This window comes from Phragmites australis, chromosome 10 (genome assembly GCF_958298935.1).
Source record: "Phragmites australis chromosome 10, lpPhrAust1.1, whole genome shotgun sequence".
NCBI lineage: Eukaryota > Viridiplantae > Streptophyta > Magnoliopsida > Poales > Poaceae > Phragmites > Phragmites australis.
Window position 1 is genome coordinate 836,029 of NC_084930.1, and position 25,165 is coordinate 861,193.

The following is a 25,165-nucleotide window of genomic DNA, read 5'->3' on the forward strand; positions in this document are numbered from 1 at the left end:
GAAAATTATTATCTTAATGTATTACTTTTTCTATTTGGAATAATATATTTTTATAAATATTATTTATCAAAGTGTTATATTAAAAACCGTATCAATATCCCTAATATACTTATATTTGAGATCAGAGGAAGTAGTAAGTGTCAAATTGGGGATTGATTCAGTGTAAATAGTCACGAGCGGTTAACTAGCCACAGAAATTTGTGAGTATGTGGAGGGATACTAACCATGTTTATGTATGTAATGTAATTTGGATGAGTCACTCCTCTTCAATCCAATACTCCATATAACTGCTGACTTTATTATTAGTTGAAGATGAAGAAAAACATGGCCACTGCAGGTTTCCTTCATTATTCGATTCATTGTATTGTATGAACTAGACGGGTGCTCTTTTCACTTGTTACAAACAAACGAGTATTGCAAATCCAATCCTTTCCTTTTCCTTTCCTTGTCGATTCAGTTCTCAATCCTGCAGATAGGATACGTAATGCAGGAGTAGCTACTGCGCACTCTGCCAAACGAAACAGGATGCACCAACGATGGAGCCGACGACAATACATCTCCAACCGCGTAACTGAAGAGGCTACAGCCATCGGCCATGGTAGTTAAGCTCTGATATGCATGATGACAGGGCCTCTCTCACCATCTTGTTATCTGCCTCCACATACAGGACGTCTTCAAACAAACTCTTGGCCTGCTCCAGAAGCCTTATCTTCTCCTTGTTGTTCCGAGGGCGGAGATGGGAGCGCTGCTGCAGTGCGGTGCCCCATCGGTAGAGAGCTGCAATGACACAATCAATTCCAAATGAACACAAATACCCACCAAATGGAAAGAATCACATATGGGTTACTCAACACACTATGGCTAACTGCAGAGTGTTATCAAACCTTCTGGAGCGTAACTGTTGCTTTTGGACAACATGGCATCAAACTTATCAATTGCAGCCAAATACACCCCGTCAGCATCAACTGCCGCTTCCTGCATCAACATTTCAAGTAAATATAACTGGAACGAAAACATTTCAAGTTGACCACAAATAGCATGGCATACGCTACCTTAGGTTTACGAGAAGTGTATATTGATTACGGACTATGAATTTTGAGTGCAGAAAACAAGACTGTACCACTAAGTTAAGCGATTGAAAGCAAACTAAAATACCAGACCTAGTATCCAAGGTATACGATGAACTATTAAGTGATAAAGATCATATCTGCTTAGTTATAACTGCACTGCCCAAAGTGCATTGATGTCCATACCGGTCCGATATCAGCAAGTAGCTGGGCCCGAAAAATAAGTGCGAGCCCCCAATTGTACAATGCCTTGACATCACCTGAATCAATCGCCAGGGCTGTCCGGTAGCTTCTCCCAGCCTCAACAAGGAGGCTTTCACACTCTTCACAAACATCAACTAGTGCGGATGAAATGTTCTCTCTGCTTAAGATTCTTCTATCTACTTTGGTGGACCGTGGAACACGCTCTCTTCCATGAAGAAAAGCCCCGCTGTTGGCCAAGAGCGTTCTCAGCTCGCGACTGATCTTCAGCTTGAGCTCTCCGTGGAGGAGGTACGTGTTCCCTAACTGACCCACTGCCACCAGACTTGTTGGCCTCAAAGCTACAGCTGCGGAAAGGAGCCTAGCTGATTTGTACAGCAACGTGTCTGCAGTCTCTTCATCAGCCCTGGCCATCATGCATTCCCTCGCCTTCCTCAAGATCTCTGTTGCCTCCTTAACATTGCGGCTGAACTCTCTGCCATCCGAATCCGTAGAGGCGGTTTCATTATATGTAGGATCTATACTGGAAACATTACTAACAAAGCTGTCAGGTGAACCCTCTTGTGCTTCACTCACTTGGCTCTCACTGTCGCGGCGCTCAATCTTCAACCTGTAGGACCTATCCCGAATTTCGACGGTCCTCTCCAGCAAAGACGACTCCATGGATTCGGTAGCAAACCTACTAGAGGCACCTTGAAATGGATCACTTTGCACACCGTGGCACCCATGCCTGTGCTTGAACACCAGTCTCTCCAATCGAGCATCTCCCAGCTTCCCCTGAGGGCCCATTTCTGCATCCTCCGGTTGGTTGGCATCCTCGTCGAACGGCAGCATGTCAAGCGGCCTTCCGCATGCATTGCCGACGACTGCTGAATCAAAAGACTTTTGTACTGCAGCAGCAGCATGGATTGATGAGTCCACGAGTTCATTCCCATCGTCTATTTGAGCTTGAGCACCAGCACCAGCAGCAGCGGGAGCAGCAGGAGGCTGGTTGGCCTTGCCCAGAACTTTGACATCTGAGTTGTTGTCCTTGGGCTTCTTACGCGGCGAGCTGAGGTCCCGCACGGTGTCTCGTGCCCAGCCACCGAAACAGTCGGCGAGCTCCTTCCCCAGCGCCCCGAGCACGGGAGGGAGCGCATCGGACACTGCGGCCGTGGAGTCGTTGTTGGCCTGGGCGGCGTCCAGGACCGCATCGTGCAGGCGATCCACGGCCTCGATGAGGAGGCCCGGGTCGGAGGAGGCGCCGGAGGCCAACTGGCCCCTCAAGGCGCGGACTTGGGCGTCGAGATCCGCGAGGACGGCGGATAGGCGTCGGGATTGTGTGGAGGAGAGGTGCCTCGCGGCGAATCCGGCGGTGAAGGCGGCGGCGAGGAGGGGGAGGGGAGGGAGGCGGGAGAGGGAGAGGGAGAGGGAGAGGGAGAGAGCGGCGGCGGGGAGGAGGAGGAACAGGGCATGCTTGGTGGTGCGGGATTGGAGCGGGAGAGGAAAGGGGAGGTCTGGCGCCGCGGCGAGGTCGGCCCAGCCGTTGTATGACGAGGAGGAGGAGGAACAGTGGGCGGAGGAGGCAGGTCTCGACTTGACGGGGAGCGGGAGGAAAGAAGTGAGGCGACGCGGGGATGGAGGCCTCAAGAGGAGCAAGAGAGGGGGAGTAGCTGCAGCTGATGGTCGGGTGCCGGAGGAACAAGGAGGAGCCATCTCCATGGACCTGCCTCTGCCTGCTTGGTCTCTCTTCTTATTCTTGCTGGTGATGATGAATGAAATGGTACTCCAGCAGAGCACTGGGATGGGAGTGGAGATCATCAAGAACATGGTGGATCAGGGAAAGGGAACAAGTTCAGCACTCTCTTGTAGTATGCACCATCCATTGTCATCACGAATGAAGATACCAAGCAAACTCTGCATGATATAATTCCAGTCACCACTAGCAACAAACTATCCCAATGCAAACAAATGCTACTTCCACCAGTGGAAGGAACTCATGGTGGAAGATATCAACACAAGCTTTTTAGTAAATAAAATATACAAGTATCTCCACTTGAGATGGAAAAACCAAGCACACAATATATGCAGCAGATATAACATACAACCAGTTTAACAAGAGCAAGGGAATCCCAAACACTTGTAACAAGAAACATAAGATACAACCACCATAACACACATCCTCCTAATACCTTATTATTATCTGGATACACATCCCCTCTCTACAAAATGCAATAACAGTATGTAGTAATGTAATGAATCAAGGTCCATAGCATAGCATTCCCTCCTTAACAAAATACACAGTCCGTGCCGTTTTCACCACCACATCTGCCACAACTCTAGTGGCATATCCTCCTACTGCAAACGATTAGCAGCGCAGCAAAGTCCTACCCGTTCAGGCAGCTGCGACGGGCTCAGTTGCTGCTGCTGGTGGCGCTACCGCTGCTGCCATTCCATTGGCAGGTACCGTCACCTTAGCTCCATCCTTGCCAGCAGCAGCCGGAGGAGCTCCATCCTTTCCAGCAGCAGGTGGGGGAGGTGGCTTCATGTGTTGCGGGGGAGTGTGCTTCAGCTTCAGCAATATCTGGCGCATCCGCGACATGTCAGTCGGCTTCCCAGGCTTTGGGCCCTGGATCACCACGATCCCAGGCTTCTTCTCCTTCTCCTTATCTTTCCTCACCCCTCTCTTCTCAATGTTAGCAATCTCGTGTGGGATGAGTTCTGATATCGCCTTCCAGTACTGCTTATCTGCACCAGCGTGAAACTTTTCCTGGTTGGCTAGGAAAAGCTGGCAACAAGCAGTAAAATAAGAGGGAAAAAAGTGCCTTTAGGTTTTGATCTCATGAAAGAGACAAGAGAGAATATGCAGGGTCCTGATCTCCAGAAAGTACCACCTACCTTCTCCCTTTCACGGTTTTGGCCCTTGCTTGTCTCAGAGTTGAGCTTTCGCTTCTCAACAAAAGCTTTCTTAAATTCTTCAGAATCAAGGATGATTTGGCTCCTCAGCTCCTTCTCCTTCTTCTCTTTTTCCTCAAGGTGGATTGCATTTTGACTGTCGAGAGTTGGAGTTAGCATATACTTTGAACAATGACAGATAGAAGACAACAATCAACACAAATACCAGGAACAATTAGAGTAAGCCCCTTAACACACCATTAGTAGTAGTGTTCTAGGTGAAGGTATGCAGCATAAGCTACAGCAATCTACATGAAGACATTCTGTGGCTAGCAAGTAGGAGCTGTATCTAAATCACCCTATTCTTTCGCAGTTGTTATGACTAGAGGTTAGAGCAGAGTACAGCAGGCAAGCTGAGTAGATAAATAGCACAGAGAGAGGGACAAATAACACCAACAGCAAGGCTTACTCTAAGAAACACTAACAGAATTACTAATAGTGAAGATATATTATGCAACAGCACACAAGAAACTGAAAGAGCAACTGCTGTTCAATTCCAAGGTAGAATACTGATGTTATAGTCCGTTAGATAAATTATCAAACAGAAACGAACATTTCCGAGACAAGTAACTGTTTTGTGGGCATGATAAGCTTCTCACTTCCTACCAGTAAAAAAAACTAATAATAGTAGGACCGATTTGCGCACGAACAATCAAGCTTATGATTTCATAAAGCAGCAATGATAACAGCAATTTATTTGCATATTAGATGAAGTGGCAGCAGGTATGGCATATTTGCGAGTCATGATGCAAAATGCTGCAAAAGTTCCATTTAACCTACTTTTACATCTACTCTAGAAGTGCAAAAACTAGTTTTTGGATGCTTGTACAGGATTCTGGCTGAACAAACTGCAACATGAACTGATCATAGGCATCCTGAATGTAGTATTGGCTACTAGTTGTGCGAGTCTGGACAATTAACCTGGGATCCTACAAGTATATCCCAATAAAATTGAGGGAAAGCGTTAGCCTAAGCTGGCATGGGCGTGGATCACAATAGATGCAGTGAATTTTTCGCGTATGAAATCAAGGCTGACGCACGTTCGTCCATATAACATCATTTGGTGAGCTCGTGAGATGTTGAGGATCCGGCACGTAGATGAGATCTAAGAGAATCTAGCAGGCAACAGGCCAGATCTGAGCGGCAGAAGAAAGGGGGAGGAGGTTACCGGCGCCACTCGCGGAGCAGGAATCCCTCCTCGCGCCCCATATCGGTGGGCGGAGGGAGGACGGGCCCACCGCCGGCGAAGGGGTCGTCGTGGAGGGCTCCGTTGGCCTCGGGCATGCCGAAGGGGGATGGCGCATCGGAGCGGACGGCGTAGGGGTCCGGAGAGGCCGGGAAGGCGTCGGTGGCCGAGCCGTCCAAGTGGAGGAAGGCGTCGTCGTGGAAGGGCGGGGCGGCGGGGGAGGAGGTGGGGGAGTCGAAGGCAGTGGCCATGGGCGCGGCGGTGGGTGCCAAGCCTGGGGATCTGGATCCTGGAGGAGGAGGTGGTAGATAGAATTCAGAGAAGGTGGTGGTGGTGGTGGGTTGATCTGTCGTGGCGTGGCGTATAAGCAGCAGCAGCCGCCGCCGCCGGCGAGGAGAGGAGACGAGCTCGTCGATGCGGCGCTAATGACCGTATTGCCCCTGTGACTAGAAAAGTGTGATGTGGGCCAAGCCTACCTTACGATACGGCCCATCAAGCAAACCGCCAACCCGGCACTGACCACCGTCTCTTCTCGTCTTCCCTTCCCCAACCCACACGACACCGTTGCCGCCGCCGTCGCCGCTGAGGTGGAGGTGGACCCCAGTCCAACCCACCTCCCCAACTCATGATACTACTCCCTAGACATGTAATGTTGCATAAAGATTGTTTTCAGCTCATGTGTGCGGATTTTTCTTCACGTTGCTAGGTCTGGGATGCAACTGCCGCGGATCCAAACTTGCTGGTATACCTCAAGTCTTTCAAGAATACTGTTCATGTCCCTAGATATTGGTCCCAAAAGCAGAAGTTCTTACAGGTTTGTGACTTTTAACTCATCTACTGTGAATATGGGTACTCGTATTTGGAGAAATTAGTTAGTATACAAATTGTGATTGCATCTTCTTCTCAGTTATTCATTGAGGGGGTGTGGGAACATAATGACCATATGGTGTCACCTCTCTTATACAAATATATGTAATTCTTGCAGGGGCTGTTGTAACAACCAGGAAGGTTGGGCATGATGGTGCATTACTTGAGTGGGTTTTTCTCTCAAACACACAGGAGAGTTGTGCGTCATTGCATTAAAGAAGAAAGAGTGATCCAGTTTATGAGGGAAACTAGGTCCGAAAAACATAACAAGTAGTACAATATAACTCGCGGAGCCTAGCTCTCACGCAAGACAAAGAAGAAAGAAAAAAACCCGAACCTCCCGTGACAACCGGACGACGAAGGTACAGAAAGCAACTACAACCTGACAACCGCACAACAAACAGCATCCACACCTAACAACGCTACACTGCAAGCAACTATACTTTGCTAGCACCTCGACCAGAAACATCACGACAACTCAACAGGCGGAGCCCTGCTCCCATGCCTGACTACTCGACTCGGTCGGCAGTTCCACACCGGCCGCAAGAATAAAGACGTGTCCTGGGATGTCGGAATATAGCCACAGTCGTGAAGCGTCGAAAGGTGAGGGGAAGTCCCACCAACCAGGAGAAGGTCAGAACAACAAAGGAGGAGGATGGTGTGCCCTGCAGGAGTGCTGCCAGTTGTAGCAAATAACAAAGGGATTCTTTAAAACGACGCCTTCAGGAAGGTAGCAGCGAAGGAACCGCCGTTGCTCGTCCGGGAAGCCGAACAGGGTTTTCACCCAGAGAGATCCCAGGGGGAACCTTGTTCGCGACACCTCTAGGGAGGTTATGACGTCCGCGGGCGCCACCGTCGTTGACAAAGGCATGAAGCCTGTCAGGGCTTTCACCCTTAGTTCCCCCCTACCACGGCACAGCCCCCAAAGCCATAGGCACGATAGAAGAACCAGCAGCACCAGAGCACAGAGCATCCGTCAGGAAGAGACGACTGGGGGCGAAGCCCTGGCCCACAGAGCCGAACGCACAACATGGTCGCTAGGGTAGCACTAACGTCATCTTCAACAGCAACCGGTCACTGCTAGGAGCACTAGGGCCAGCACAAGGGCCACCGACAGCGCGCAGCTGACCAGAACTAGCACGGACGACCGCCGCCACCAGCCCTCCCGCCGCGCCGACGCACCACGGCAGCAGCAATCGCTGACCAGAACCGACCAGGAACGCAAGACGGTAAGTCGGCCCCAGCACGGCAAGATCACCGCCTCAGCAGGCCACCGCGTGACGTGACTCGTGACCCCTGCGTATCGAGGCCCGTGCCCCCTGTGTCAAGTTGTATCGCGACCGCAACCGGCCAAAGTAGAGCAGACCGGCCTACAGCCGGCACCACCAGTAGCCCAACTGCAGGCACAATTGGGTGGCACAGCCATGCCACCGCGCGGATCCGGCCCGGAAGCGACAGATCCGACGAGCAACAATGTGGATCCGGCCGAAGCGAGCACCATAGCACCAGAACGGCGAGCACTACCCTTCACACAGCGAGCACAACACCTGCACAGCGTAGTGCCAGCACGACGAGTAGCACCAGCATAGCCCAACACTAGAGCGGCGTGCACGACACCAGAACGGCGAGTGCCACCTCCAGCACAGTAGCACTAGCAAGCACAGCTGCAGCAGTGAGTGCCTACGGAGGGAGAGCGGCGTGCGGCGTTAAAACAGCACGAAGCTGACCACCAGCGCACAGGACCTCCCACAAAAATAGATCCGGCCCGGGGGACGCCAGATCCGACCCTGGGGACGCTGGATCCACACGAATCGGCGCACAGTGAGGGGAGGAAGGGGGGCGGGAGGAGGGGGAATGAGGGAGGAGCAAGGGAGGGGAGACCAAGACAGGCGCCTCCGCCACCATCGCTGGCCAGCAATGGCGACAACGACCGCACAGGGTCATGGTGAGGGAGTTTCTGGCTGGTGGAGTCGCCCCCCGTGTCGCCTCACGGGGTGACGACCACTTGAGTGGGTTTGATAGTGTGTGTATATATATAGGATGGCTGAAACTAGTTTATTTCACATGAAACCTTTTCCATGAAAGATATTAAGGTCCAAACATAGTCCAGGGTCTTCGATGTTCATTTGCATTACAGGCTCAACTGGTTTTCTTAGCAGTTATTTTTTTTAGTCTATAGAAATCTGACACTCATCACATCATTCGGCAATCAACATTGTGGTATTAATCTATAAAATTGTTTGTTGTTTGAATTTACATTACAATCTTGTTGTTTCAGGGAATGAGAGGTATTGAGAAACAACCTTTCTAGCTTCCCGACTTCATTGCTGCAACTGGAATAGAAAAAACAAGATAGGTAACTTGATAATGGTATCTTAGTAATTTACTCTTCTCTTTATGCTCACTCACTTGCTGCTAGAAGTATTTAGTCTTAGTGGTTTACTGACTGATAAATCCTGTACCAGTATAGAAACCTAATATGCTTGTTCAGTTACTTAGGAAGCTAAAAATTAATGGGAGATTCTATAATTTAACACTGAATAACTGGCTATGTTCCTTATATGTTATCATTGTGTCGATGACATGTGGGTCATATTATGGATTAGGTAGTTATTTGGTGGCAAATCGCGGATTTAGGGTTTAATTCCCCACGAAACAAAAGTCCTAATTGATTTCTAAATCTTAATGCAGGCTTATATTGAGAAAGAGAACAGCAAGAAGTTGAAACAGAAACAACGGGAATGTATGCAGCCTAAAATGGGCAAGATGGATGTAGATTATCAGGTCAACTTCTTTCCACTTTCACATCATAGTTATTCATAAGTGTGAAATGTGTAGCAGCAGTTTGTTACTCGTATTCTTCTGAACCATGAGTACACATATTGCTACTTTCTGCTTTCTTCCTTGGTTATATTCACTTGATTTGTGGTTGTGCGGGTGTTTGTGACCGTTTTCCCATGCAAACATAAAGTCTCCACAACTGTCCTCGAGTATTTGTTCTCTTGATATCATGCTCAATCGCTCATTAACTTTTAGGGAACTAGAACTGCTAGTGTTTTTGTTCAACTGAAGTAATGCTTACTTTGTCGGATCTGGTCAGTAATCCATTCTTGACATGATTGTCATGCATGATGGATTGTCTTGCAATCATTTTGTTCCCTGCAGGTTTTGCATGATGCGTTCTTCAAATATCAGACAAAACCCAAGTTGACTAGTAATGGTGATCTGTATTATTAAGGCAAAGAATTTGAGGTACTTCTGATCTGTCATCTAGCTTCACAGTATACATAAAAAAAAATCAAATGCACAAATACCATCCAGATTTCCATGCATGGTCTGTTATCATCATAATGCTATGTTCTAAAACATTTAACAGGTCAAGCTAAGGGAAATGAAGCCAGGTAGTATTGCTTGGGTTGGTGGTATCTTTGTTCATTCATAGTCATTAATCATCATGTTTTTCCCTTGCACCTGAATGTTATTGAACGGAAAGAAGAAAGGGTCGCCCCTAGCCCTAGCTGGGACACTATAAGGGCCAAGTCATACGTATGTTTCCCTAGCCAAACCTGTTTGTTGCATGTCATTGCTTCGTAATACAATACGCCTTAATTTAATGGAGGAAGCTCCCATCCCAATTCCCATGCATAGGCTGCTTTTGTTTTGCGCGCCACGCCACATTCCTTCTAGAACAGTAGTGCTAGAAGAGCGCAGCACATGGCAAGCGCAGCACACGGCAAGCACAATTGCACATCACCAGCACGGCGAGCGCAACACTTGCACAGCGTAGTGCTAGCACGGTGAGTAGCACCAACACAGCAGCACAGCCCAGCACCAGAGCGGCGTGCACGACACTAGAATGGCGAGTGCCACCTCCAGCATAGCAGCACCAACAAGCATAGCTGCAGTAGCAGGTGCCCACGGAGGGAGAGCGGCGTGCGGCGCTAGAACAGCACGAAGCCGGCCATCGGCGCACGGGCCCCCCCCACAAAACCAGATCCGGCCCGGGGGACGCTAGATCCGGCCCTGGGGACGTGGGATCCACATGAATCGACGCACAACAAGGGGAGGTGGGGGGGGGAGGAGGGGGAAGAAGGGAGGAGGAAGGGAGGGGAGACCGAGACGGCCTCACGGTGTCACGGTGAGGGAGTTTCCGGTGCCTCCGTCGGCCGCCTCCGCCGTCATCGCTGGCCGGCAGTGGTGGCAACGGCCGCACGGTGTCACGGTGAGGGAGTTTCCGGCGGTGGTGGTGGAGTCACCCCTATGTCGCCTCATGGGGAGACGGCCACTTGAGTGGGTTTGATAGTATATACTATATATAGGATGGCTGAAACTAGTTTATTTCACATGAAACCTCTTCCATGGAAGAGATAAAGGTCCAAACATAGTCCACGGTCTTCGATGTTCATTTGCATTACAGACCTAATTGGTTTTCTTAGCAGTTATTTTTTTTAAGTCTATAGAAATCTGACACTCATCAGATTTAACAGGTCAAGCTAAGGGAAATAAAGCCAGGTAGTATTGCTTGGGTTGGTGGTATCTTTGTTCATTCATAGTCATTAATCATCATGTTTTTTCCCTTGCACCCGAAGGTTCTTGAACGGAAAGAAGAAAGGGTCGCCCCTAGCCCTAGCTGGGACACTATAAGGTCAAGTCATACGTATGTTTTCCTAGCCAAACCTGTTTGTTGCATGTCATTGCTTCGCTTCGTAATACAATACGCCTTAATTTAATGGATGAAGCTCCCATCCCAATTCCCATGCATAGGCTGCTTTTCTTTTGCGCGCCACATTCCTTCCTTCCTTCTAGAACCCTCCTCTTCGTTCCTTTTCCCTCCTCCCCGCCACCTTCCTTACTTCTAGAACCCTCCAGAACCAACCTTACCCTCCGCCCCCCGTCTCAAAGCAGCCCCTGCCCTGCCCTCGCGCGGGCGATGAAGCACACACGTCGCTGCGGCGTCGTGGCGGCGGTCGTCGCCCTCCTCCTCCTCGCCTGCCTCCAGATCCAGTACCACCACCTCAAGGTCGCCCTCTTCCTCCTCCTCATCGCCCTCCGCGGTGGCATCTTTCCATTTTTAGCTTCTCTTTTCACGGTTCCCTCCTTCCCTCCCTCCCTCCCCTCCCTCCTAATTTGGGGGCCTTGCCCATGCCGGGGAAAACACTGCTCACTGCCGCTACTTGCTGTGACATCCATCACCATCAGGTGGATCTCGGCGAGGCCGGCTTTGTCGAGAGCACGCAAGAGAACACCCATCGCAATCGCGACAACTGGGGGAACAGGAAGGCTGCCACTGCCAACAGAGGTTTGCCGCGCGGGATCGTCCAACCCCACTCCGACATGTATCTCCGACCGCTCTGGGAGCACTCCGGTCATGCTGCCAACCACAAGGTACCCTCCCTACACAGAACCACCAATCTGCTATCCGCTGCTGCTGCTGCCCATCTCCAGTCCTACTACAAAATAGCTAGCTGCTGTGAAGTGATTACCGGGTTCCTTCACCTTGCCCCAACCGTGCAAATCATGCTCACTTACTGTATCAGTCGGTAACGTACTGCTGCTACTTAATGTGCCAATTGATCAGTGGAGTGGGTTAGCAAACCTCTTAACCTCAGTTGCTAAGCCTACATACTTTGTGACATGCTGTGACCACTCACTTAATGTCTGGTCAAAATCGTGGCAAGTTGCTTCTTTCTTGCGATACAGATGTATTGCTGTCCTAAAGCAAACTATTCAAAGTTCCCAGGCTGTTCATTACGCGGCCTACTTCCTTGCTAATTATCATACTCCCTTATACACGCAGATTAAAAATGATGACCGCAATGCTCTCCTGGCCATTGCAGTCGGCATTTCCCAAATAAAAAATGTGGACACGATGGCTCGTAAGGTCTGTGCCTGTCTCAAGTTTTTCTTTCCTTTATCATTAGCAATCTATGTTGTTTGGGAAAGAGAAGAGAGATGTATCTGATATAATCTGTCGCCGTTTGCTTTCTTTAGTTTTTGAATGAAAACTGCGCAGTCATGCTCTTCCATTACGATGGAAATGTAGACGGATGGCGTCATCTTGAGTGGAGTGATAAGGCCATTCACATTCTCGCTCACAACCAAACAAAATGGTAACTATACGGAAGTTCATTATTCCATTATGTATAGGAGCTGGAGCTTTGACAGGCCTTTTTTCACTTCCCCAAATGAGCCTATATTCCTTCTGCAGGTGGTTTGCAAAACGGTTTCTGCATCCTGATGTCATGGCTATCTATGATTTCATCTTTTTATGGGATGAAGACCTTGGAGTGGAGAACTTTAACCCGAGAAGGTATGGGCTAGGTCATAGTCCTTTTCCTCTAGTCAGACACGTTACTCAGTATGGAATTCAAACTTACCATATCGCCATCCAAGTGCTGCATTTCAGCCATTTCCGGAGCACTTACATTAACTTGATTCTCATACTCTTTTGCTATGACCTGAGTAACTATCAAGTACCGATTGAATAGGAATCTAACATTTATTAAAATGGAAATGGCTTTGCCAGTTTCAGCCTTGTGTTATTGTTTGGTGGGATTTTGCCATAAGAACTTTTGAGCAAAATGATCGTCACTTCCTTTGATCATAGAGGCTTCCTGAAAGTTCATCTATGATATATTTGATATTTCATTTTTCTTTATCAGACACTTCCTCATTTCTCATGTTGTGTCTCCCTAGGTATCTTGATATAATGGTTTCTGAAGGTTTAGAAATAACACAACCTGCTCTGGACCCTGATCTATCAACGGATATCCACCATCGAATTACAATCCGCAATAAGATGACAAAAATGCACAGGTCCTTCTGTCTTCCTTTGTTTTCGTGAAATAATTCTTCCCTGCACACTAAAAAACCCACCTTTTATTGTTTATGTAGGAGAATATATGACAATCGACCTAGTATGAATTGTTCTGACGAAAGTAAAGGACCTCCTTGCACAGGGTAAGGATCAAAGCTTTAGCGTCATGCAGTTATTTGGGAGATACTCTAAATAGTGTTCTACAATTGCTCTGTGTTTTACCTCTATTGGTAGACTTGTGGCTCTCATATTTATCGGTGCCTGCTCTGCTTAAGTTTGATATACTTTTTTTTTCTCCTTAAAATTAGTTACATTGAGATCGTTTATTCCTAGTTTGGTTAGAGCCAAAACGGCCTCTTTGTTAGATAGTATCTTTTGTCTCTTTGATCTGTGAAGCAAAATTGCATCGCACAACTGATTGATTCTTGACCAATTATCTTATGAACTATTCCAATGCATTTATGCAATTGTTTGAAGATAAATTTGCATTCTTGGATAGGTGGGTTGAGGGCATGGCGCCTGTTTTCTCTCGCGCTGCTTGGAAATGTGTATGGAATCTAATTCAGGTGCAAATTCTGTTCCTGTAGCCTGTTCATTTTCTTTTAAGGTTATTTTGATGATTAAATGTTCAATACAACCTTTGTCTGATTTTATTAAGTGTGAGTGGAATGCCATAACTCTTAATAACCCATTTATTATTTAACGTCCTGAACATGCAGAATGACCTTATTCATGGATGGGGCCTTGACATGAAGCTTGGCTATTGTGCTCAGGTACTCAAGATAGTTCAGATACTATAGCAGTATGCAAGCTTCAATATACGTCTCACGTCCTTTTAAAATGTTTTATAGGATGCCCTTTTAGACATATTTCAACTGACATGTCCTCTGTTAATAAAGATGGACGATAGACATCCGTTTGCTGGGAAAAGTAACTGAAACGCTGATTAACGAAGTCACGCGATATTTCAGGGTGACCGGACTGAGAAAGTTGGTGTAGTTGACAGTGAGTATGTTGTCCATCAAGGGATACCATCTTTAGGAGGACCATCACTTAGCAGCAAGGTATATTTGTCACAATAATGTGATATTTCTGCAAAACTTGATGTATCTACACTGTATATTCGTATGTTGTATTGGCTGACCAGTTGTCTGCCAAAGTGTTTGGTGACCTATGATCTTTTCATAAATGAATTACTCAGAGGGTTTTTCTTTGTTGTGTTTCCCCACCAGTTCTTGTGTTTTTTACCCTTATTTGGTGTATACCTGCATGATAGTAACAGTTGTATTATCGCCTGATCAAGAATGAAGGTTATTGACATATGCCATTAGTGACATCTTTTTGTTGCTACAGACACCTCGACGATCATTGGATTTGAGGACCCATGTGAGTATAATCTATTATATCACCTTCCTGGATCAGTGGATTACAAGTTCTCATATTACGTACCCTTGTTCTAATAGATAAGAAGACAATCATCAGCTGAGCTGGAAAAGTTCAAAGAACGGTGGAACAGAGCTGTAAGGGAAGATGAAGAGTGGAGTGATCCTTTCCAATCTTGATTACTTTGAAAGCAGAACCTGGCCAGTGGCCACACTCATAACAGTAGTTGGACTCAAGGCCATCTCACATTGCAACATGCAGGCATCGTATCAAACAGTTGGTTATAGGAAACTTTCTGACTTATAGACACCATATTATCCTCAAGAGAGCTAAAACAACCACTGGAAATGGCATCGTCAATACAAGGAACAACTGATCAAGAACCTCAAACTAACAAGGGATTTTACACTGTTGTAATTTTTCATTCAATCTCCGTATTACTACAGTTGTATAGTGACATTAAATACATGCTTGTGCAGTTATTTAATCACAGATCTTACATAACCTACAGCAAACTTCTTTCCTATTCTTGTGCCACGTAGCAACAAGCCCTGCATAGTTCAATCCAACCTGTCAGAAATAAAGCTGAACAATGTCTGGAAGCTCAAAATAAGAGGCGCTGTTGAATGTTCAATTCTGAAGTATCTGCAGGAGCAATTTTGTGCCTCGTTTCAGGGTCTCCCTGTCTCCATTGCCGCTGGAAAGATTGCCACACAGCTCTGTTACTACACCAAGATTCCTGCTCTCTTAAGGTTTGTGCATTCACAATATTTTGGGTTTTACTGCACTATGATTGCACCACGAGATGTTAAAAACTAACTATCCCCTTGTTTCTGAATTGAGCAGAATAGAGAAGCATGAGGAGAAGACTGATTTCTGAAGTGATGGAAACAGAGGCAGAAATCTTCATCAGCTGACTAGCGGTGACAGAAATCACCTAGCCAGCTAAGGTTCAATTCTCTCCAAACTTGAAGAGCGAGCGAAGGTAGAGTTCTTTTTCATCAGATGATGATTCTGTAACTGTGGACCCAAGTCCTGAAAGAGAACAATTTATTGGTGATTTTTTTTTGTTAGCTTGGCTGTAGAGATACTCGATTAAGCTTCAGAGTTCTGTTTTATTACTATTATTGTTGTTGTTTGTAGTATACTAGTGTAGCATCTTGTACAGTTTTGGGTGTGACAATCTGTAATTTGGGGCGGCTCAGCTCAGAAACTGAAGGAACATGAATTCGGCCCAAGTGTGAGTTGAGTCCATTTACCACTCTCTTTGCGGCCTGGCCTGGCCTGCTTCTACCTCGCCTCCGTCAGCCACTGATACTACTACTACGAGGAGGAAGAAGAAAGAGATCCGAGCAGGACAAGCCGTGTTTTCTAGGGTTTGAGTGTGATTCATCCCATCGATCGAGGATGCGGAAGCGGGATCTGGGGATCCTGCTTCTGGCCGCCTTCGCCGTCTTCTTCTCCCTCCACCACGACGGCGACTTCTCCTTCCGGGAGTCCTGGTACCACCTCGCCGACGAGGACTTCCCCATCAAGTACGAGGCCGACCGCCTCCCCCCGCCCCTCGTCGCTGACCTCAACGGCGACGGCAAACCCGAGGTCCTCCTCCCCACCCACGACGCCAAGATCCAGGTCCTCCAGCCCCCTCACTCCCGCCACCTCCACGATGACACCGGATTCCACGAGGCGCGCGTCATGGCTGACATCTCCCTCCTCCCTGGCGAAGTCCGCGTCGCCTCGGGCAGGCGCCCCATCGCCATGGCCGTCGGCACCGTTGACCGCTCATACAAGCAAGGCGACGTCAGGAAGCAGGTTCTCGTCGTCGTCACCTCCGGCTGGTCCGTCATGTGCTTCGACCACAACCTCAAGAAGCTCTGGGAAGCCAATCTCCAGGTACTAAACATCTTCCTCCCCACTTTGCAGCGCAAGCCAGAGCGAGCGACTTACTCCACTTACATTACAAATGGTGATAGGATGATTTCCCCCATGGTGCCCACCACCGCGAGGTGGCAATCTCCATAACCAACTACACCCTCAAGCATGGAGATGCAGGCCTCGTCATCGTAGGAGGAAGGATGGAAATGCAACATCATGTATGTTATGTTTCACCTTACCTCATGGAGCTGCTTGAATCCGTTACTTACCCTTGTAAGTTGTTTATCAGTCGGCAGATCTTTTCGATGAATTTATGATACCAGAAAACAATAGGGAAGAGCACCGCAGAAGTGCCAATGAGAAACAGGTACTTCTTTTGTATATTGAGCTTCTGATCCTGTTACTTTATATTATCCTACGGGCAAATATAATGTTGGAAGGAGCTTCTTAGACTGAGAAATCATGTGTTCTACCTTTGATCCTCACATTCAAGACCTAACCTGTTTTGGCATTGCACTCCATTGCCATGCAGGGTTCTGAGACTGGCACTGCAGACCTGCGCCATTTTGCCCTTTATGCTTTTGCTGGACGCACTGGCGCACTCAGATGGAGCCGGAAGAATGAGGTGCGCTCTGTATTCTAGTTTTCATTTCATTCACAAATTTGACTGCACTGTTATTAAAAGGATGTTTCTCTTTATTTTGTGCTCTGCCTTAACATTGAAAGGTCAAAAATAACTTGGGATTACTTAGATTATTGTCAACAAAGGCCTGTCTTATATATTGTTGCTATGTTTCTCTTTTTGCATGGCAGAACATCCAGTCACAGCCATCAGATGCTTCAATGCTGATACCACAGCACAATTACAAGCTTGATGTCCACGCCCTCAATAGTCGTCAACCTGGTCAGGTGTGGATTATATTCACAAATCTTAATAGCGAACTAGTCCTCGTGGCATTCGTACTTATATTTGAGCAAGTCTCATGTCAATGTTGCCACATGCTTTTTGTTGCTTGGTTTAAGTATCATGTCGTGGATTGTCTTCTGACAGAGTTGTTGTCTACCAGAGTTATTACTTTATGCTCAACAGGAATATAATGTTGTCATCAGTTTTATTCTTGTTTAGCAGCTATAGCTATCATGGATTGAATTGCTTACTTATTTGCACTCTGCTTGATGGCAATGCTTTTCTAAACTAAAAGTAGGTTATATTTGGACTTGGAAGGTTGCATGCCCTAGGAAGGTTCATATAAACTCTAGAAAATCGGTGAAAACAGGTTATCTTGCTACCTATTTGCTATTATTTGATTTGTGTATAGAAGTCAATGAGCTGTTCTTCACTTAATCTTGACCCATTGTGATGCTAAGAAGTTGGTTCATGCAGCAATATTTTGGTTAGTTGGAATCTAACGTGTCACATGTTAATTTTCAGTTTGAATGCCGTGAATTCAGAGAATCAATTCTTGGTGTCATGCCTCATCATTGGGTAAGAAAAGTACTTATTTTTTCTTGTATTCCAGTTTTAATACTCTGGAATTGTGGAACCCAGATTTGAGTTTTTCCTTTTCAGGATAGGAGAGAGGATACTACCTTACAACTTGCACATTTTAGGAAGCATAAAAGGAAACAAGTAAAGAAAACGCCAGGAAAGGCTGTTATCAATAGCGTGCACAAGCCCATTGAACACAATCCACCTGGAAAGGATCCTTCCAATAGAATAGCTAGAGCGCTTGGGAAGGCTGCCGATATGGCTGGCTCAAATCAAGTCAAGAAGGTATAACACATAAACATGGCTGCTGCATTTCAGAATTTGCCTTCTCTTCTAGGAACAATGGTGATCATCTTGTAGTCCCTGAGGCATTGTGGATGTCCTTACATATATTATGTCTTCTCTGTTTGTTGCACTTCAGTTTGCTTTGTCCAAATAAATTACAGTGCTCGCACACCATGGAGTTAAACACCTCATGGCTTTCTACTGAGATGCAGCTTGTTGCTTTTATTGCAGGCACAGAGGACGCTTTACATTCCGACAATCACTAATCATACTCAAGTATGGTGGGTTCCTAATGTTGTTGTTGCGCATGAAAAGGAAGGAATAGAGGCTATCCATCTAGCTTCTGGACGCACAATATGCAAGGTCTTCAAGATATATCCCTGTGATTTTATTTTTACTTTACTGTAATGGAACCATACAGTTTATCACCTCTGACTTGATTTCTTTTGGAAATATTATCATTTCCAGCTTCATTTAACTGAAGGAGGCCTTCACGCAGATATTAATGGAGATGGAGTTCTGGATCATGTTCAGGTGTGTTGGGAGTGTCAAGATTAGTGCTGGAATTTACTTTCCGTTATGCACCACCCCTTTTTTTTTTTGGGTTCTGGGTTATACAAATATTCCTATAATTCATATTTTCTGTCCATAATCTTGAGAAGAATTGGGGATATTTAGATATACCCGTCAAGTAGATTGACTGCATGACTCATAAGGTGTTATGGTCTGCTGTACCCCTTTATTCTTTTTCATTCATTGAACAAATTAGTTCAAATGATATCAGGGATTCAGTTTGTTCCTTCTGGAAGGAAAAATCAAACTCCTTTGTTTAAACCTGAGCTTAGAATATACTGGACCATTGCGTCTTATTCTCTATCTATCCTTGTTATTTGATCTGTTTTTTCTATTGTTGATGTGTCAATGATTATTTCTTTGTATTTCTTGCGTCTGATGTGCAAAAGTTGTATCCAATGCTTGCACCATTATAATGTTAATGTGATACAGGGATTCCCTTCTTAGTTGGCACTAAATTACTAGTTCTTTATTACATGCTGTGTACAAATTTATTTGGGAAATTACAGAAATAAGTAGACTACCACAGACAGACAACTTAGAGCTGTTAAATCATTGCAACCTCCTTGTGTATTACTGATAGTTCATGGTGATTGATTCTGTAGGTTGTTGGTGCAAATGGTATTAAAGAGCAAACTGTTGTAAGTGGGTCCATGGAAGTGCTGAAACCTTGTTGGGCAGTTGCTACATCCGGTGTACCAGTGCGGGAGCAACTTTTTAATGTTTCTATCTGCTATTACAACCATTTCAATCTGTTCCATCATGGGGACTTTTCAAGAAGTTTTGGGAGGACATTTGATCCAACTGGTTTAGAGGTTGCGACTCCTATTCTGATCCAGAGAGATGATGGTCATAAACACAGGAGAGGAAGTCATGGCGATCTCATCTTTTTGACAAGCCGGGGAGAGGTCAGCATATTCTTCACTTGTGGGTTTTTTCATGTTGATGCAACCTTCAGATCCAAGCCCTCTTGGTTACCTGGAAATGCTGACATGTTTCTCATTGCAGGTGACTTCGTACTCTCCTGGCCTACTTGGTCACGATGCAATATGGAGGTGGCAACTATCAACAGGTGCAACATGGTCCAACCTTCCATCTCCATCCGGGATGATGGAGAACATAGTGGTGCCCACTTTGAAGGCTTTCTCTCTGCGAGCCTATGACCCAAAAGAGGTGATCATCGCTGGCGGTGACCAGGAGGCTGTGTTGATTTCACCCTCTGGTAGCATATTGGCACTGATTGAACTTCCGGCACCTCCGACTCATGCATTGGTTCTTGAGGATTTCTCTGGTGATGGTCTTACCGACATTATTCTGGTGACATCGGGCGGAGTCTATGGATTTGTGCAGACGAGACAGCCTGGGGCTCTTTTCTTCAGCACCCTTGTGGGGTGCTTGATAGTTGTCATCGGAGTGATATTTGTTTCGCTGCACATCAACTCTTCAAACAACGGTAAACCAAGGGCTTCAACGGAGTACAGATGATGTAGAGAAAATGTTATTTGGTAGAAGGGATTATATCATCCACCCGGCCTGAGGTTTTGATACGGTAATAGACTAGGGGATGGGATATTTAACCTTTGTAAACTTGCACCAAATGTTTTCTTGGTCGCGGATTCATGTTGTTGTACGATAGATAATTATTTCCAGAACGGTTGCTATATATGATGATAGTAGTAAGCTTTGTTAATGGGCACCTGTTTTTTATTTTTGGGGCCATGAGCCCATGAGCAGAAGGGCAGGTACGTAGTTCGTTCCCAGTCGCGGCCTCCCATTATGGAGTTGGTTGAACTGGAATGATTAGATTAGGTTGCAACTGTATTTCTATTGATGATGTGATGGTTTGATTAAGTCAAACAATAAGATCGTAGGTCAAGAGCAACATGTTGGTGATACAATATGCGGAAAATGTTGGGTTGCTGTTTTGCTCGGAAGGCTCCTTCAAGACCTAACCGTGTTGACCAGAAGGGCAGGTTTTCCTTTTTTTCCAAAGCAATTCTTGAGATAAGTTTGTATTCTATTCTGTATGTGGGAGTGTAAATTGAATGGAGTTTGTCTGTCAACTGCGTGCTTTCTTAACCTGACCAAGGAGTAATAATATGGTAGGGGTCTCTTGACCCTCTTTAGTTTGCTACAGATGAACTAAAAACTCACGTTCTCACCCATTCTGTGGATTTCTTATACAAACAAATTAACTCTATAAAGAGAGTGAAATCAAATTAATTCAGCAAAAGCAAAACCAGGTTTTTGGAACTTTTTGGTTAGATACGATCCATATTTTATTGGATGGGATGATACCAGTCACCGGCTGAATGACAGGTTGTTGTTGCTTGCCCCTATAAGTGTTGAGTTTTGTCACGTTCCCAACAGGCATCTCTTTATCGCGTTCCATCTTCTCTTTCTTCTCTCTAGCAAGTAGCATCTCTCAACAATTTAAGAGTAGAGTGCTTCCTGTTATCCGTGTCGCCAGCGTCCATGGCGGTGGCTTTCCTGTTGGGCTTCCTCCTCGGCGTCCTCGGCCTGGCGCTCGCACAAGGGGCAGCGCTCCTCTGGGCCATCCGCAGCCTCACCCGCCGGAAGGGGGCGCCGCCTGAGGCCACCGCACAACTCCCCGTCCACCCGCCGCTACCTTGCGAGAAGCAGGTCAGTCAGCCAACTATATTCATTCCACTCACTAGTCACTCCATGTGGGATCAATTTGCTTCTTTTCATCCCACGCGCTTGCTTCCAATGGCTTAGCTTCTTTCTTCCACGCCTTGAGGTTGACGATTTCTTTAGCTTCGGGAATTTGTTTTCAAGGTAGATTAATTACCTGCCTTGGAGCGTTTCATTTCATACATGGACACTTGCCATTTTGTCTAGAGCGTTTTATGACCCCTTTTCTAGCTGAGATTCTTACTCTTGTATCCATGCTTTTGGATTTTTCCAATTATCACTCTTGTATGTCTTCTTCTTCTTCTTCTTCCTATATTGTATTTGTTATTTAATTTTGAAGCTGACAATATTGTGCTGATACAGTTATAAGAATGCGCTATTGATTAACTTGTCTTGTACATTCAGTTCAATCCATTTCGCATGTTGACGAGTTAAATGCTTCTTTCTTTTCGTATGCATGTGTGTTACAGGGTTCTCTGTGGATACTAGATCAAGAAAAGATACCAAAAGTTAGCAGCGGTCGCTTTTCAGCTGGGGGTACCCAAGAAATCAAAGACAAGAAGAATATAGTGGAGGTTTTCCCTGTAAAAACGTTGGCTAAACTTAAAGGACACTCACTCAGCTTATCAGGACCTGATGGTTCCCAGATAAACATAGAGCTTCTGAATTGTACAGTTGTTGCTGTTTCTGCATCAAATCTACCCTCACGTAAATGGTTAGTGCAAATTCAACTTCTTCCCATGTAGCCACCCTTCATCTTTTGTGATTCTCATCAAGTATTTTATTTTTTATGTCAAACCTTGTAACTTAATCAACGAATGCCTCGACTTATGATAGAGTATGTATTATCGTGCATGTTCTCATAATAGCCAAACTTTTCATACAAAGCAGTTAGAGTAGACGTGACTATAAGTTCTCGATTAATTGATTTCAAAGCTGCTGCTGCTGGTAGGATAAAATTCACAAGCGCATACAGTTTGGCTATAACCACCATCGCTCTTTGCTTTTAGGGCCAAGAGGTATCCCATAAAACTGGAAAGTAAGGAGTCTGAGATTTGCAAGGGAAGCAAGGTATGCTATGTCTATGCAGACACCTCTTGGGAGAAGGAATCATGGTGTAAAGCACTGCGTCTTGCATCGTCTACAGACGAGGAAAAACTGAAATCGCATGCCATGTTGACTGAAGAGTTCCGCAGTTACATATCCTCTTTGAATGCTGGATACCCTTGTTTTCTGAAACCTTCAGTGTTCTCCGGCGAGGAACATGTGGTTATGGACAGGACGGTGAAGACTGAGGGATCTTCAAAAGTCCGCCTTTTCCTAAAAAAGATGGCAAAGAAGGCATCTATAAAAGTTCCCCAGGAGAGTAAAACAAGTCTGGTGCCGTCTAAAGATATAAAACAACCCAGCACCCCTGGCTCTTCTTTGGGTTACAACAGCCAATTTTCTGATACCCCCGATACAAATGTAGATGAAAAGCTTGTTGATGAAGGTACCCTTTGCTGGAACCTCCTATTCTCTCGGATGTTTTTTGACGCTAAGATGAATGATGAGATAAGCAAGGCCATCAAAGCACGGATTCAGGTCAGATAGTGCTTACATTTTCAAGTGGATTTATACTTTATCAACATTTTTCATTGATTTCGTCTTATTGGTCAGCGAACATTGTCAAACGTGACAACTCCAGCCTACATTGGTGAAATCACACTTATTGACCTCAGCCTTGGGAAACTTCCACCGTACGTGCGCAGAATGAGAGTCCTCCCACTGGATTTGAATGAACTGTGGGCTTTTGAAGTTGATTTTGAATATTCTAGTGGAATAGCACTGCATATTGAGACAAGACTTGAGGTTCAGGAGCCAGAGTTGCAAAAGGACATAATGAAGACTACTCTTAAAGATGATTCAAGTGGAGATGTGAATTCAGATTTCCTTGATAGTATTGAGCAGTATGGTAACCAATTCAGGTCTTCACAATCTTTGCCTTCTGAGATGGAGGATAATGATGGAGCAGGTCTGTTCCAATTCCAATTCCTTTGTGCATTTTCTTTGTCTGCTTATTCGTTATTGGGATCACCATTTACTGTGTGTGTAAATGATCAGATAACTAGTAAAGAATGTTAGAACGTACCATTTACCTATTCTGAACACTATAGTCCTTGGAAAACAGTTGGTCACCGCGTTCGAGCCCAGTTCTCACCAATTTCACAGAAGGGTTTCCCCCTCTGTATTTCCCTCAAAAAATGGTACTAGAGAATTTACATTAAGCTCCATAACGAGGATTTTCACGACCTTCTACGGCAGATGCATTAAGGAAGTCCAAGAGCACTGGATGGACATCAACATATATGTCAAGGTGGAAAAATATCTTGCATTCAATAGCTGACCACGTCTCGCAGGTTAGTTCTTGTTTTGCTATTTTTATATACTGTACCCGATGGACATCAACATTACCCGATGCGTTTTGCTTATGTTTTCTGACTTGTACTATGCTTTTCTGATTTTCCTTGCAAAAGGTGCCATTTTCTTTGACAATTAAAATTTCATCAGTTCGTGGGACAATGCGCATACATATAAAGCCACCTCCCACTGATCAAATTTGGTATGGGTTTACATCGATGCCGGATCTAGAGTGGGAGTTGGAATCTTCAGTTGGGGATAGGAAGATCACCAATAGCCACATCGCCTCACTTATCAGCAACAGAATCAAGGTGTTTTACCTACCTTCCATGAGTGACTTGCTATTTGCTGATTCATGTGCTAAACTCTGGAGCATTCGATGTGTGTGGTACAGGCTTCGCTTCATCAGAGCTTGGTGCTGCCGAACTGTGAAAGTATTCCCATGTCGTGGATGATATCAGATAAGGATGACTGGGTGCCTCGCAAAGTTGCACCTTTTAAATGGTCCACTGAGACTGCAAGTCGCACTGCAGACACGACAACGTCCCAGTCCCAGTCCCAGTCCCAGTCCCAGTCCCAACCTGGGGAAGCTGCTGTGCCAAAGGGCATTGCAAACAGCAGAGCCAACAAATCGAGTCCACCTGCTCCTTCAACAAGAAGCAATGAATCGCGAAAGAACACAACATCTGTTCATGGGCCGAACCAAGAACCTGCAGCAGAAGAAGCATCAACCACGCAGTCTTCACTGGTTTCTGGCGATTCAAACGACCAGTTGAGGATGCCGCTGTTGAGCAGCAGAGAGTTTCAGTTTCAGGAAGATGCTTCTGAGACCGGTGTGGGCTCTTCTTGGGTTGAAAGAGCAGTGGTGATAGCTGCCGGGGAGCAGTCATTGCCAGCTGCTGCTTCTCCCGAAGCCGGTGAGGATGTGAAGAGGAGGCGCAGTCGGCGTGCTCAGGTGATGGATTTGAGGAGGAGGATGGGGGACAAGCTGGAAGAGAAGAGGCGGAACATGGAAGAGAAGGGCAAGCACATTGTGGAAAAGATGCGGGAGAACACGAGGAGCAACAGCCTGTCGGACTTGGAGCGAGCCACCCCTGCTCCTCATGCTCCTAGTTCCTAGGCAGTCAGCTGGAATGTGCAGTCTGAACATTGTCCTTGTGTTCCTAGAGAGAGCGTTTTACTTTTAAAAACCGAGAAATCCACAGTTTACAGTATCCGGCAACAAACCCTACTCCTAGCAAGCCAGACATGGGAGTATTTGCAATTGCATAAAGAGAATTATGAATGTACCACACAGCCGTACAGTTTTCACAGGGCTAGATGTATCCATCTCATCGCCCTCGCCCCAACTGAATGAATATAACACACAAGTCATTTGTTCAGTTCCTTCCTTTGTTGCGTCCTTGTTGTCTGCTTAATTATTGCTAATTTTT

General features: G+C 46.0%; 5 protein-coding genes across 9 annotated transcripts; 3 read left to right on the forward strand and 2 right to left on the reverse strand.

Annotated features, from left to right (window-relative positions):
• Nucleotides 1–278: 278 nt before the first annotated feature.
• Nucleotides 279–3,162, reverse strand: LOC133931173 (uncharacterized). The gene is made up of 3 exons (XM_062377988.1): nucleotides 1,254–3,162; nucleotides 885–975; nucleotides 279–777 (listed from the first exon to the last, which is right to left on the reverse strand). The coding sequence occupies exons 1-3, from the start codon at nucleotides 3,075–3,077 to the stop codon at nucleotides 581–583; spliced, it is 2,112 nt and encodes a 703-aa protein (XP_062233972.1). The 5' UTR covers nucleotides 3,078–3,162; the 3' UTR covers nucleotides 279–580.
• A 141-nt stretch (nucleotides 3,163–3,303) lies between these two features.
• LOC133931174 (clathrin light chain 2-like) lies at nucleotides 3,304–5,854 on the reverse strand. The gene is made up of 3 exons (XM_062377989.1): nucleotides 5,371–5,854; nucleotides 4,146–4,299; nucleotides 3,304–4,035 (listed from the first exon to the last, which is right to left on the reverse strand). Exons 1-3 carry the CDS (start codon nucleotides 5,637–5,639, stop codon nucleotides 3,643–3,645), a joined length of 816 nt encoding a protein of 271 aa, XP_062233973.1. The 5' UTR covers nucleotides 5,640–5,854; the 3' UTR covers nucleotides 3,304–3,642.
• Nucleotides 5,855–11,019: 5,165 nt separating this feature from the next.
• LOC133931179 (uncharacterized) lies at nucleotides 11,020–14,942 on the forward strand. 5 transcript variants are annotated; one of them, XR_009911854.1, is made up of 12 exons: nucleotides 11,024–11,275; nucleotides 11,455–11,640; nucleotides 12,053–12,136; nucleotides 12,247–12,365; nucleotides 12,464–12,565; nucleotides 12,952–13,071; nucleotides 13,150–13,215; nucleotides 13,572–13,638; nucleotides 13,792–13,845; nucleotides 14,044–14,136; nucleotides 14,376–14,458; nucleotides 14,536–14,579. XR_009911854.1 is itself a non-coding variant. In XM_062377997.1 (12 exons), the coding sequence occupies exons 1-12, from the start codon at nucleotides 11,186–11,188 to the stop codon at nucleotides 14,632–14,634; spliced, it is 1,113 nt and encodes a 370-aa protein (XP_062233981.1). In that variant the 5' UTR covers nucleotides 11,026–11,185; the 3' UTR covers nucleotides 14,635–14,942. The 5 variants fall into 5 exon arrangements, 3 of the variants coding, with proteins under 3 accessions (XP_062233983.1, XP_062233982.1, XP_062233981.1); XR_009911853.1 differs by having other exon boundaries at nucleotides 14,383–14,458; nucleotides 14,536–14,575; XM_062377997.1 differs by having other exon boundaries at nucleotides 11,026–11,275; nucleotides 14,426–14,458; nucleotides 14,536–14,942.
• LOC133931178 (uncharacterized) lies at nucleotides 14,656–20,367 on the forward strand. Its single transcript, XM_062377996.1, has 13 exons — nucleotides 14,656–15,207; nucleotides 15,302–15,440; nucleotides 15,661–16,348; nucleotides 16,429–16,548; nucleotides 16,620–16,697; nucleotides 16,863–16,955; nucleotides 17,144–17,239; nucleotides 17,763–17,816; nucleotides 17,901–18,104; nucleotides 18,336–18,467; nucleotides 18,573–18,638; nucleotides 19,283–19,585; nucleotides 19,686–20,367. Exons 3-13 carry the CDS (start codon nucleotides 15,863–15,865, stop codon nucleotides 20,160–20,162), a joined length of 2,109 nt encoding a protein of 702 aa, XP_062233980.1. The 5' UTR covers nucleotides 14,656–15,207; nucleotides 15,302–15,440; nucleotides 15,661–15,862; the 3' UTR covers nucleotides 20,163–20,367.
• Nucleotides 20,368–21,050: 683 nt separating this feature from the next.
• LOC133931177 (uncharacterized) lies at nucleotides 21,051–25,114 on the forward strand. The gene is made up of 7 exons (XM_062377995.1): nucleotides 21,051–21,320; nucleotides 21,803–22,047; nucleotides 22,343–22,916; nucleotides 22,992–23,346; nucleotides 23,637–23,731; nucleotides 23,849–24,043; nucleotides 24,127–25,114. The coding sequence occupies exons 1-7, from the start codon at nucleotides 21,153–21,155 to the stop codon at nucleotides 24,850–24,852; spliced, it is 2,358 nt and encodes a 785-aa protein (XP_062233979.1). The 5' UTR covers nucleotides 21,051–21,152; the 3' UTR covers nucleotides 24,853–25,114.
• The last annotated feature ends 51 nt before the right edge of the window (nucleotides 25,115–25,165 follow it).

Bases quoted from the DNA above. Each gene is read 5' to 3' on its own strand.
- LOC133931173 (XM_062377988.1), bottom strand. From the start codon at position 3,077: ATGTTCTTGATGATCTCCACTCCCATCCCAGTGCTCTGCTGGAGTACC. The intron at 976-1,253 runs GTATGGACATCA...ATGTTGATGCAG, and splicing joins TACTTGCTGATATCGGACCG to GAAGCGGCAGTTGATGCTGA. The intron at 778-884 runs GTTTGATAACAC...GTGTCATTGCAG, and splicing joins CAACAGTTACGCTCCAGAAG to CTCTCTACCGATGGGGCACC.
- LOC133931174 (XM_062377989.1), bottom strand. From the start codon at position 5,639: ATGGCCACTGCCTTCGACTCCCCCACCTCCTCCCCCGCCGCCCCGCCC. The intron at 4,300-5,370 runs GTAACCTCCTCC...AACTCTCGACAG, and splicing joins CTGCTCCGCGAGTGGCGCCG to TCAAAATGCAATCCACCTTG. The intron at 4,036-4,145 runs GTAGGTGGTACT...GCTTGTTGCCAG, and splicing joins AAAACCGTGAAAGGGAGAAG to CTTTTCCTAGCCAACCAGGA.
- LOC133931179 (XM_062377997.1), top strand. From the start codon at position 11,186: ATGAAGCACACACGTCGCTGCGGCGTCGTGGCGGCGGTCGTCGCCCTC. The intron at 11,276-11,454 runs GTCGCCCTCTTC...CATCACCATCAG, and splicing joins TCCAGTACCACCACCTCAAG to GTGGATCTCGGCGAGGCCGG. The intron at 13,846-14,043 runs GTACTCAAGATA...GCGATATTTCAG, and splicing joins AGCTTGGCTATTGTGCTCAG to GGTGACCGGACTGAGAAAGT.
- LOC133931178 (XM_062377996.1), top strand. From the start codon at position 15,863: ATGCGGAAGCGGGATCTGGGGATCCTGCTTCTGGCCGCCTTCGCCGTC. The intron at 17,817-17,900 runs GTAAGAAAAGTA...TTTCCTTTTCAG, and splicing joins GTGTCATGCCTCATCATTGG to GATAGGAGAGAGGATACTAC. The intron at 18,639-19,282 runs GTGTGTTGGGAG...TTGATTCTGTAG, and splicing joins GAGTTCTGGATCATGTTCAG to GTTGTTGGTGCAAATGGTAT.
- LOC133931177 (XM_062377995.1), top strand. From the start codon at position 21,153: ATGGCGGTGGCTTTCCTGTTGGGCTTCCTCCTCGGCGTCCTCGGCCTG. The intron at 23,347-23,636 runs GTCTGTTCCAAT...CTTCTACGGCAG, and splicing joins GGAGGATAATGATGGAGCAG to ATGCATTAAGGAAGTCCAAG. The intron at 24,044-24,126 runs GTGTTTTACCTA...TGTGTGGTACAG, and splicing joins TTATCAGCAACAGAATCAAG to GCTTCGCTTCATCAGAGCTT.